The sequence below is a fragment of the Arachis stenosperma genome, chromosome 7, assembly GCF_014773155.1.
Source record: "Arachis stenosperma cultivar V10309 chromosome 7, arast.V10309.gnm1.PFL2, whole genome shotgun sequence".
NCBI classification, from domain to species: Eukaryota; Viridiplantae; Streptophyta; class Magnoliopsida; order Fabales; family Fabaceae; genus Arachis; species Arachis stenosperma.
Genome location: NC_080383.1, coordinates 68,415,048 through 68,427,117, shown reverse-complemented (window position 1 = coordinate 68,427,117; position 12,070 = coordinate 68,415,048). Strand labels below are relative to the sequence as shown.

Genomic DNA, 12,070 nt, shown 5'->3' with positions numbered 1-12,070 from the left:
TTTGCACAAAAAGAAGGAATTGATTACTTTGATACATATACACCAGTAGCAAGAATTGCTACAATTAGAGTGCTTAAAGCACTTGCTTCAATTTTTAATTTTGTCATTCACCAAATGAATGTTAAAACAGCTTTCTTAAATGGTAAACTAGATGAAGAGGTGTATATAAAACAACCCGAAAGATTTTAGTTGTTGGTTAAGAAAATAAAGTGTGCAAATTAGTTAAGTCTTTATATGGACTGAAACAAGCTCCTAAGTAATGATATAAAAGATTTGATAAAACTGTTCTTGTTAATGGATATAAAATAAATGAATCTGATAAATGTGTTTATAGTAAAGTTAAAAATGGTAAAAAGTGTTATGATTTGTTTATATGTTGATGATATGCTTATTTTTTGTACTGATTTAGAAGAGGTAGAAAAACTAAACATTTTTTGTCTAGTAATTTTGATATGAAAGATATGGGAGTTGCAGATATAATTTTAGGAATTAAAATTGTTAGAGATGGTCATAATTTAGGATTATCTCAATCTCATTATATAGAAAAAAATTAAAATGATTTGATGAGCTTGAAGAATATTCGGTGAGTACTCCTTTTGATTTAAGTATTAAATTAGTACCCAATACAGGTTCGTCTGTTTTACAAATTGAGTATGCAAAAATAATTGGATGCTTAATGTATGCTATGTGATGTGGCGGAAATTGGCGAGTTAAGAATTTATTAATAGGGATACGTTGCAAGTACAGTCCTTAACCAACCAAAAATCCGCTTATCAATTTAAAAGGGGTTGTCACAATATTGAAAATTAAAATACTGGGAGTATGAATCCCAGGTCGTCTCCCAATGAGTTACAGAGAGATGTGCTATTTCATCAATCGGATGTTTTCAAAAATGGTTGAGTTGATAAACAGAAATTTAAATTAGAGAATTTAATTAATTTTAAATAAAAGCCTTGACTGGGGGTAGATTAGTTGGAAGCCCTATTCTTATTGAAATACTCTCAAGATTAATTAATAATTGGAAGTTACTCTGCTTAGTTAACCCTTACTAGGTAAAGGAAAGTCAAGCAAGTTGGAAATCGGTTTCTAGTCATAAGTCCTAATCCTCTCCCTTGGGAAGGACTAGAGTTAATGATTAGAGGGTGATTCAACAATAAATCCAATTATAATTTTTCTCTTGATGGACTAGAGTTAATGATTAGAGGGTGATTCAACAATAAATCCAATTATAATTTTTCTCTTGAGTAGTTCAACTCGAGGGTTCCTTTCAATCATCCCCCAATCAAGTCATGGAACTACTCACTCATCATAATTATAAAATTCACAGAATTAATGGTGAAAATAAAAGAAGACATGATAAACAATAATAAAAGGATTAATTAAAAGTAAAAATAATCTATAGTAATAACTTGTAAAAATAAGCCAAAGTCAACTCTAGAAGGATTGAAAATATGGAAGAATAAATATAAAAAGTAAATAACAAAATAAGATGACTAGTACCGGAGGTAGACTCTTCTCAAAAGGTAAAGCCAAAATCTTCCAATGCTAATTATGAATGCTCAAGTGAGTGAAAAAACCTAGGGGAGAGTAAATCCAGATGTAAAACTAAAAAATTATGCATAATGAATTGTGTCTCCCGTTTCTGCATGTTCGCTGGCTCTAGTCTGTGTTTCTGGGCCGAAAACTGGGTTGAAATCCGGCCCAGAAACTCTGCCAGCGACTTCTGAAATTCTGTAGATCGCGCATGCCACGCGGTCGCGTCATTCATGCAGACGCGTCATTCGGCGTTTTCCTTTCCCACGCGGGCGCGTCGTCCATGCCTCCGCGTCACTTATGCTTTTCCAATCCGCGCGGTCGCGTGAGCCATGCGGCCGCGTCACTGCGATTTCCTCTCTTTCGCGCAGTCGCGTGAGCCATGCGGCCGCGTCACTCCTCACTGGTCATCTCCTTAATTTCTTGTATTCCTTTCATTTTTGCAAACTTTCTTTCCAATCTCCAATTCATTCATGCCCTATAAAGCCTGAAACACTTAACACACAGATTACGACATCGAATGGGATAAAGGAGAATTAAAATACCTAAGTAAAAGTCTCTAGGAAGTAAGTTTTCAATCATGTAATAATTTTAGGAAGGAAATATAAATGCATGCTAATTATATGAATAAGTGGATAAAGATCATGATAAAACCACATAGGTAAACACATTATAAACCATAAAATAGTGGTTTATCACTATGACCTATACTAGATCAGATATAGCATATACTGTAGGTCGCTTAAGTCGGTATACAAGCAATCCAAGTAAAGACCATTGGCATGCTGTCCGTAGAATATTAAAGTATTTAAAAGGAACAATAAACTATATTTTGCTGTATAGTGGTGAACCTTCTATTTTAGAAGGATATACAGATGCCAGTTGGATAAACAATACAGGCAATCATGCATCAAGAAGTGGTTGGATCTTTATCCTTGGTGGGGGTGCTGTTTCTTGGGGATCCAAGAAACAAACATGCATAATGGATTTTACCATGGCTGCAGAATTTATTGCTTTAACAGCAGCAAGCAAGGAAGCTGAATGGCTTAGAGATTTATAACATAAAATTTTAGTTTGGCCAAAATTAATGGCACTAATTTCTATACATTGTGATAGCCAAGCAACATTATCAAAGGCTTATAGTCATGTTTATAATGAAAAATCTAAGCACATTGGAGTAAGACATAGCTATGTTAAAAACGTTATTGGTAATGGAGTTATATCTATAAATTTTACAAGGTCAAAACAAAATCTTGCCGATCCTTTGACAAAAGGATTCAAAAGAGATTTGGTGTTTAAAACATCAAAAGGGATGGGACTAAAATTTGTATTTTAAATAATTATCAATAGTGGAAACCCAACTCACACTTAAGTAACATCAAGTCTTGAGTTCAATGCAGTGAAGTACACTATTAGAGTAATTGCAAGTACTCATAAATATTTCTTTCATCCTAAGATAAAAAGTACTTAGAACCATAATAGTATAAAAGAACAGGATGAGCTTTGCTCTTAATAGACCTATAGCAAGTATATTATTGCTGAAGTATTTAATTATGGGATACTTCTACCTATATGAGTGTGAACTGAGGCCAGTTCTTAGAGTTAAGATTTTACTCTTAAAGCACTCACGAAAGGATATAAGACACAAGGTCATGTAGTATACTAAATGTGTCGTATTTAATATAACATCTAAATGATACCGAAATTTTATGTGTCATCAGTGCACGCTTGTTCATATGAGTTAAATGGTTCAAAGCTTGTCTACCATTTTAAATTTGGATGAGTGAATACCACTGGTTACTAGGTAAAGGTTCAAATCGCAAGATACTTCTGCTGAAAGTATAAAACTTCCAAAATGATAGGATTGAAAAGGAATTTTGATGGTGGAGAATTGTGAGATATATTTTCAAAATATGTGAAAATCTATTTTAAAGAGTTACATCTCTTCATAGAGTTGTGACTTATTCAAAAGTTATGCCTGTTAAAAAGTTGCAACTATTTGAAAAGTTATGTCTGTTGAAAGGTTGTAACTATTTGAAAAGTTGTGTCTGTTGAGTACGTAGCTGCATGTTGCATGTACTCTGTATCTATAAATTTTTCTCATTTCATTATTGCTGAATAATCCATCTCAACACTTTCTTTATGCGTAAAAGAAAGAATAGAGAATATTATTCTGTAAATTATCATTTAGTGTAAGGTTTGACTGTGTGAGTACATAAACAAGTCAAGTATTCTCCATTGTATCCTGCAGGAAATTAAGCCTAAAGAAAAGTGTGTGTAACACACGCCTTGAAGAATTGCGCTATTTGATTGACTATCCCCTTCTCTCTTAACTCATAGTTTGGAGAAGCATAAAGCAAGAAACAAAAAATACTGTCAGCTCCACCTTGGCCCCTGGGCGCTGAACGCCCAACAAAAATAGTTTCATTAATGAGAGTGTAAATACACGCTCCAACTCCCCAGCAACTAACATGAACATGAATGTTCATATCTTTCTTCTTCTTTGCGTTCTTCCTCTTTTTTTTTTGGTTCTTCCTTTTTCTTGTTTGCATTCCTCTTCTTCTTCACGTATTTTCTCTCCATCATCATTCTTTTATTGCTGCTATTGTTGTTGTTGCATTTTTTTCTTTTTCTTCTTTTCTTCCTAGTAATTTTACAGCATTGATTTTTTCTTCTTTCTTTTGATTTTATTCCTTTTAAAAGAGTGAAAGAAGAAGAATTAAAAGAAAATGAAATAAGAAGAAGATGATGAAGAAGAAAAAGCACTAGAAAATAAAGAGAAGAAAAGGAAGAATTTTAAATTACACAAAACTTATCATAACAAATAATACCAAAATTTCTTAACAATGACACATAAATTTATCGTTTTTACACCAAAAATTTGCTGTAAAAATACAAAAATATCTTCTTTAATGTTGTATTTTTTTCTTCTTCTTTTCTTCTTTCTTTCTTTTTTTCCGTTTTTATTGCTCTTATTTTTTTAGAAGCATTGCTTTTCATATTAGACTTGAATGAACATATTTGTAATGTATTATAATCTTATTTATTTGAATGAATGTATGTTCATCCTCTTCTTAGTAATTTTGTAACATTAGTGTTTCTTCTTTTTTTTATTTTATTTTATCTTATTTTTATTCTTGTTAAGAGAGTAAAATAAGAAAAAATATGAGAAGGTAAAATAAGGAAAAAAAAGTTGTTGATGATGAAAAAGGTTTAAAAGAAGAAGAAGAAGCAGAAGAAGATTAAGAGGAGGAAGAGTTTTGAATTATGCAGAACTTATCAAAATAAATAACACCAAAATTTCTTAATAATAATACTTAAATTTTTTAGTTTTTACACCAAAATTTTGCTACAAAAGCACAAAAATATATTTTTTAATGCTTCATTTTTTTCTTTCTTTCTTTTTTCTGTTGCTGTTATTTTTTTTAGGAACATTGGTTCTCACATTAGACTTGAATGAATATGTTTGTAATGTATTAAAATCTTAGTTAGTTAAATGAATGTAGGTTCATCCTCTTCTTAATAATTTTGTAGCATTATATGTTTCTTCTTCTTCTTTGTTTGATTTTTTCTTATTTTTATTTGTGTTAAAAAAGTAAAATAAAAAGAAATATGAGAAGGTAAATAAAAAAAAAAGATGAATAATAAGAAAAAATGAAGATGATGATGATGATGAAAAAGATGAAAAAAAAGCAGCAGAAGATGAAGAGAAAAAATTTTGAATTATGCAGAATTTATCAAAATAAATAACACCAAAATTTTTTAACAATAACACATCAATTTATTAGTTTTTACGCCAAAATTTTACTACAAAACACAATAATTTTTTTGTATTGCTCTCCTCCTCCTCCTCCTCCTCCTCCTCCTAGGAACATTACTTCTCATATTAGATTTGAATGAACATGTTTGTAATGTATTATTGTAATTTTATTTAGTTGAATGAATGTAAGTTCATCATCTTTCTTGTAATTTTATATCATTATGTATTTTTTTTCTTTATTTGATTTTTTCTTGTTTTTATTCTTGCTAAGAGAATAAAATAAGAAGAAATGAGAAGGTAAAATAAGAAAAAAAAGATTAATAATAAAAAAAAGATGTTGATGGTGAAAAGAAGAAGGAAAATCATCATAAAATAAGGAGGAGGAAGAAGAAGAATTTTCAATTATGCAGAACTTATCAAAATAAATAACACCGAAATTTTTTAACAATAACACAATTTTTTTTAGGTTTTATACCAAAATTGTTCAACTACAGAGTCATAAACTACTAACGAACTACATTAACTATATTCGAACCACATCTCAGACGCTTGATTCGATTCAAAACTATAATTCAATTCGTGTTGGTTCAATTGATAGTCTAAACTTGAATCAAAATACCTGTTCAAAACTGATTTCACTACTTGTTTCAAAAAATTTGATCCTCAAATTCAATTCAGATAAAAGAGCATTGATCTTAAATGAAGAGAACGCAAATAATAAAGAAAATACAGAAAAGAAAGAGAATGTAAAAAACGTAGAAGATGCAGAAAAAATTTGAAATAGAAAACGAAATCCAGATGAAAAGACTATATTTACGCATTAAGTCAAAAATTTGTTAGAAATAATGACGCGTGGAAGTGAATTAAGTTAAAACTACTTGATTGGATTTGATAGGTTAAATGACTTAGATTTTGAGTTTAATTGTTTTGATAAATGTTATATTTTATTAATTTAAATAAAAAAATCTCCACAAAAATATAATTGTTTTTATAATAATATAAAATAAAAAATATAAAAAAATTATTTAAATAAAAAAGAAGCCGTTCCTTGTTCCTACAATATATTAAGCCGAAAAAGCAGCGTCTGTCAGGGTGTCGATCGAATCAGTACAAAATCTGGTTCATGCTCATTGACACACTGTCTCAGTGTCTGTCAGTTTTCCCTTTACTCTCCCTTTAATTTCCTAAGCACCGTAATCATTCCACATATTAAAGCGTGTGCGGAGACAGACAGTAAAAACACAGAGAGGAAAGTAAGAAATACCAATCACTGATCCCACAGAATGAACCCAAAACCCAAAGCCATAATATACACCGAGCCAGAGGAGAGAGCAGGGAACATCATGAGCTGTGTGTCTTCGTTTTTGTAAATTTGTGCCACAAGCAACCCAACCCAACCCAACCCAGCAACAAGCACCACAAAATTCACACGCATCCTCATTCTCTTTCTCTCAACGAGGTAGTGGTTTTGCTCACTCACTTCTCCTTTCATTTCTTCTGTTTCTCATTTGATCTGATCTCACACCAAATTGGTTTTGCGTTTTTCACTTTATGTTAGATCGTACTGAAGCTGAATTCGTTCTTCTTTTGTCAAATGAAAGGAGTTTGAAATTCAGTTACTACTTTTGAAGTTGAACTACCTTTGCTAGCGTCAACTGCAAAAGTATTTTCTATCATTGTTCTGTTAATATCTACCAACTCATAGCACCAAAACTTTACCTTTTGATTACAACTCAAGTAGTCAAGTTATTATTATTATTTTTATTTAATTTTCAACGTTTTTGACGGGTTGGTTTTTATGATTGTTGGTACATATCCATTTCAGCACTGGTGGTCCGTGATGGGATCTAGTGCGGTGATTTAATTAATGCTCTTCCTTGTCCTCACTCCCTTGTTTTTAATTCTCTTACGTGAAACTAAAAAAATAATAATTGTATAAAACAATTATTTATTTCAAAATATTCTGAATTTGCTTTGAAAGTACTCTTACTCTGTTCTGATTGAACAACTTCAAGATTCACACGGTTTCTCTAATTTATTTATTAATTAATTAATTTTAGTTTCAGGTTTGCGTTTGCGCTAGTGGCAGTGGTGAATGGTGCTGAAATAACACACTTCCATTGGTTTCTTAGTGTATCCATCCATATATTGTTCTAACCATATAGCATTTATTTAAGTAGTTGAGGCTTCTTTTTGCAACTGTTTTGGGTTTGGTCATTGAATCAATGTCAAGACCTCTTCAGAGAGGTGTTTCTGGGATTCAGATCCCTGATTCCCAATCCAAAGAGAAAACAGAAAAAGAAGATTTGGATAAAAAGGCTCCCTCAGATCAAAGCCCATCTTCTTTATCGCTTAGATTCCCTTTGAGGCTGCTCTTTGCAGATAGTAATAATAGTAACAATTCACCTTCTAAATATGGCAACATCACAGACAATGGTTTTGCTTCCGATCCATTCATTGTTGGGTCCCCAAGAAGTCGGCTTAACTTGTTGCATTTCTTGAAGTTCAGTTTGCTGCTCATAGTTGTTCTTGCACTTACTGGATCCTTTTGGTGGACATTGTCGATTTCTTCCTCGTCGAGAGGTCATGTTTACCATGGTTACAGGAGGCTCCAAGAGAGGCTTGTTTCGGATTTGTTGGATATTGGTGAGTTTACTCGCGGTCCAGCGAAGTTAAAGGAATTGGAATTTTGTTCTCAGGAGTTTGAGAACTATGTTCCTTGCTTTAATGTTTCTGAGAACTTGGCTTTGGGAAATTCTGATGGCAATAAGCTTGATCGGCAATGTGGCCGCGAGCTCAGGCAAAATTGTTTGGTGCTTACGCCGGTGAATTATAAGATTCCGCTTAGGTGGCCTACTGGAAGAGATGTTATATGGGTAGCTAATGTGAAAATCACTGCACAGGAGGTTCTTTCTTCTGGGAGCTTGACAAAGAGGTGATTGATGTTATATTGGCTTAGGTGATTGATGTTATATGGTAATGATGCTATCTTTGGGGTACTGAAATTTTCATTTGTGGATGCAGGATGATGATGCTTGATGAAGAGCAAATTTCCTTTCGCTCCGCTTCTCTCATGTTTGATGGCGTCGAAGACTACTCGCATCAAATTGCGGAAATGATTGGACTTAGAAATGAGTCTAGCTTCCTACAAGCCGGGGTAAATTCATTTGTCCTATCTGTTTGAAATGGATAGATTCAGTGTTTGTTGCCTGAACTTTTTCGGTACTTTCATCCATCGTATTTGTATTTCATTAGTTTGACACATGCTTAAATAGAATTCAGCATACTTAATTGCCTCTAATTTGCTACTTAAGTGTGCTGAGTAAGACAGTGTTCTGACGACTTTAAGCTGATTCTAACAATAATAGTATTAAAATTATTTATATATTAAGGATCTCATTGTTATCTTCACTTAATAATCAATGAATGTTGAAATGATAACCTTATATTGATCTTGATAGGACTTCTGCTAGATATTGCTGATAGTTTACGATGGCATTGAGTTTGAACCGAGTTCATAGTGTACAGTATTATGCGCCGGAAATGTTATTTTATTGAGATATTAGCATCCTAAAATATCTAAAATTTTTAGGTTCGAACAATACTGGATATTGGCTGTGGCTATGGTAGCTTTGGTGCGCACCTCTTTCAGAGTCAACTTTTGACGATGTGCGTAGCAAACTATGAGCCTTCAGGAAGTCAAGTTCAGCTTACACTTGAGAGGGGTCTTCCAGCCATGGTTGCTTCTTTCACTTCAACACAGTTGCCATATCCATCGCTCTCCTTTGATATGTTACACTGTGCAAGATGTGGCATTGATTGGGACCAGAAAGGTATCTTTCATATTTTCATCCCATGCTATTTTTTGTTGATGAGTGCTTCTTTTATGTTTATTCCAGAAACATTTATTTTTAGAATTTTTATGTGGTTCAAAACTAAATAATTCATTACTCAATGTCATTCGAAGAAGAAAATAAAGTCACGTTTGAATTGAAATCCTTTGTTTGATTCATTAATAAGCTTTTGGCTGGCTATCCATTTTGGACGTTGGAACTGGGAATCTGATGATTTTTTACAGCTTCGGATCATGACTTTTATGTTGGATTTTGTTCATTTCCTGGCACTTTGTAATGTTATTGATATACAATTCTTGGTATAGGTGGCATTTTCTTGATTGAGGCTGATAGGCTTCTAAGACCTGGTGGATACTTTGTCTGGACATCGCCACTTACAAATGCTCGAAACAAAGAGAGTCAGAAAAGGTGGAAGTTTGTACAGGATTTTGCACAAAGTATTTGCTGGGAAATGTTGTCCCAGCAAGATGAAACTGCCGTATGGAAGAAAACTAGTAAAAAGAGTTGCTATAGTTCAAGGTAACAATACAGTACATGCATTTACGATTTCCATATCCTTAGAAGCGGTATCTGGTAAATAGATTTTATGCCATGTGTATACATTTGCTTACCGTTTCAACATGGTCCTGATTCTTAGCATTGCCTATTTTTACAACCAGAAAGCCTGGTTCTGGTCCTTCTTTGTGTGGTAAAAGTCATGATATAGAGACTCCATATTATCGAGTACTGCAAAATTGCATAGGAGGAACACAGAATAGCCGTTGGATTCCAATTGAAAAAAGGGAAGCATGGCCTTCTCGAGCTAACTTGAACAAGAACGAGCTTGCAGTCCATGGTAATTGTTACTGTCTTCAAACTCTTATCTATTGAGCTCTTAGGGAAAGTGATTTCATTGTAAAACCTTGCCGAATCGAATAGTTATGTTGGACTTACACTGTCCATGTTTAAATATGTCAGGGTTGCAGTCTGATGAACTTGCCGAGGACACTGATAGCTGGAAAACAGCAGTCAACAATTATTGGTCGCTCCTGTCGCCTTTAATATTTTCTGACCATCCGAAGAGGCCGGGCGAAGAGGACCCTTCACCTCCTTACAACATGTTCAGGAATGTGCTCGACATGAATGCCGAGTTTGGTGGTTTCAATTTGGCATTGCTGCAAGCTAAAAAGTCTGTCTGGGTCATGAATGTGGTTTCAATGAGTGGGCCAAACCATCTTCCTTTGATCCAGGACAGAGGTTTCGTTGGCATTCTGCATGATTGGTATTTTAATCTCTCTTACCTTTCTTCTTATTCAGCTATTCTTGAAGAGCAATACTACATGACTAACAAAATTTATTATCTTTGACCAACACTTGGCCTACAAAGGTATTTTTATACTAAATTTTAAACCTTTAATCCTAAATCCTAATAGTATAAAAATAAAGTGTTAGCTCAAAGTATTGGCTAATATTGTTAAAAAGTGTTTGCCCCTAACATTTCTCATTTCTAAATGTGAATATCGTGATTCTCTTCCATCAATCCCTTTTTATTGGCTGCATCTGGTTTAGATGCACTGCTGAATTCTTCCTTAGTGAGACTTCATTATAACAGACAAATCAATTCTTACATGGTGCATTATTCTTTTTGAAAAACTTTTTTCCAATTACCAGCACTGCTCAGGATTTTGATAAGTTCTTATGAAGAATAGTTTTCAGCAAATTGTAGTTTCTGTACAAACATGATTTTTCGGTTGGTTTGTAGGTGTGAGGCATTTCCATCATACCCTAGAACCTATGACTTGGTGCATGCAGCAGGACTTTTATCCCTTGAATTCGCCAAGCCCCGCAGATGCACTATGCTTGATCTGTTCATTGAAATTGACAGATTGCTTCGCCCAGAGGTATGTCAACTAAATATTCGGATTTTACTACTTGTCCATGGGAATTTCCGCCCCCCCCCCCCCCTCTTTTGTTGCTTTCATTATTGTTGAGAGTATCTATGATAGTTCAAAGAGCTAAAACTGTTCTCATGATCACTGCATATTATTATGTAATATAATATGCTTGTGAAGTTGCTGATATTGGTTATTTAATTATGTTTGCAGGGTTGGGTTATCATTCGAGATACAGTTCCTTTAGTAGAATCAGCAAGAGCTCTAACGACTCAGCTGAAGTGGGATGCAAGGGTGATAGAAACTGAAAGTGACAGTGATCAAAGATTGCTGATCTGCCAGAAACCTTTCTACAAGAGACAATCAAGCTAATTCAAGAATATTGAATTGAAGGGCAATAATATTCATATATATTCATTCCACCCATGAAATGTTTTTCATTTTGTATTATCATAAAAAGCTCAACCATAGAAAATTGGGCATTGAAAAAATTTTGGACACAGGATGCCAAAAAGCAGAGGAAGTGGGGAATAAAGAAAGAAAATATAGAGGAAATAGTATAATCCTTGTACATTTCCTATGTAGCCGTAAGGTGTGCATAGGGCCAATGTAATTACCAAAGAAGTCGCAGGAGCTGATATGAAAAAAGTATACTGGTAGATTTACTTTTCTATGATATATGTTTGATTATAGATACACAAAATTAAATTGGGTGATGGTTATAGAATAAGTTACTGCTATTTATTGTGGTGTATAAATTATGATAATGTTCTGCATCAATTCCGCTTTATATTTATAGAATTATTCCTCTTCAAATGTCATTTTGTAGTGTCCTTGAAATGTACCTTGTAAAGGCTTGGTAACAACGGGATAGTTTGTCAACTGCTGAGAGAAATCCTCTATATTCATTTTGTTTTTGCATATTAAATTAATACATGCGACTTTATTTGTTAAATAGAATGAGTTTCTCATATCGGAGAAATTTGGATTCACCTCTTGTTAGATTGGTTGGATACATTAATTGGTAACGACTGTTTTTTATTCTGTCATTG

General features: G+C 33.4%; 1 protein-coding gene across 2 annotated transcripts; it reads left to right on the top strand.

The window, feature by feature from the left end:
• Positions 1-6,381: 6,381 nt before the first annotated feature.
• On the top strand, positions 6,382-11,834 carry LOC130941314 (probable pectin methyltransferase QUA2). 2 transcript variants are annotated; one of them, XM_057869771.1, is made up of 9 exons: positions 6,382-6,752; positions 7,360-8,228; positions 8,318-8,450; positions 8,886-9,126; positions 9,453-9,666; positions 9,807-9,982; positions 10,105-10,408; positions 10,889-11,027; positions 11,232-11,834. In XM_057869771.1, exons 2-9 carry the CDS (start codon positions 7,519-7,521, stop codon positions 11,388-11,390), a joined length of 2,076 nt encoding a protein of 691 aa, XP_057725754.1. In that variant the 5' UTR covers positions 6,382-6,752; positions 7,360-7,518; the 3' UTR covers positions 11,391-11,834. The 2 variants fall into 2 exon arrangements, with proteins under 2 accessions (XP_057725754.1, XP_057725755.1); XM_057869772.1 differs by having other exon boundaries at positions 7,354-8,228.
• The last annotated feature ends 236 nt before the right edge of the window (positions 11,835-12,070 follow it).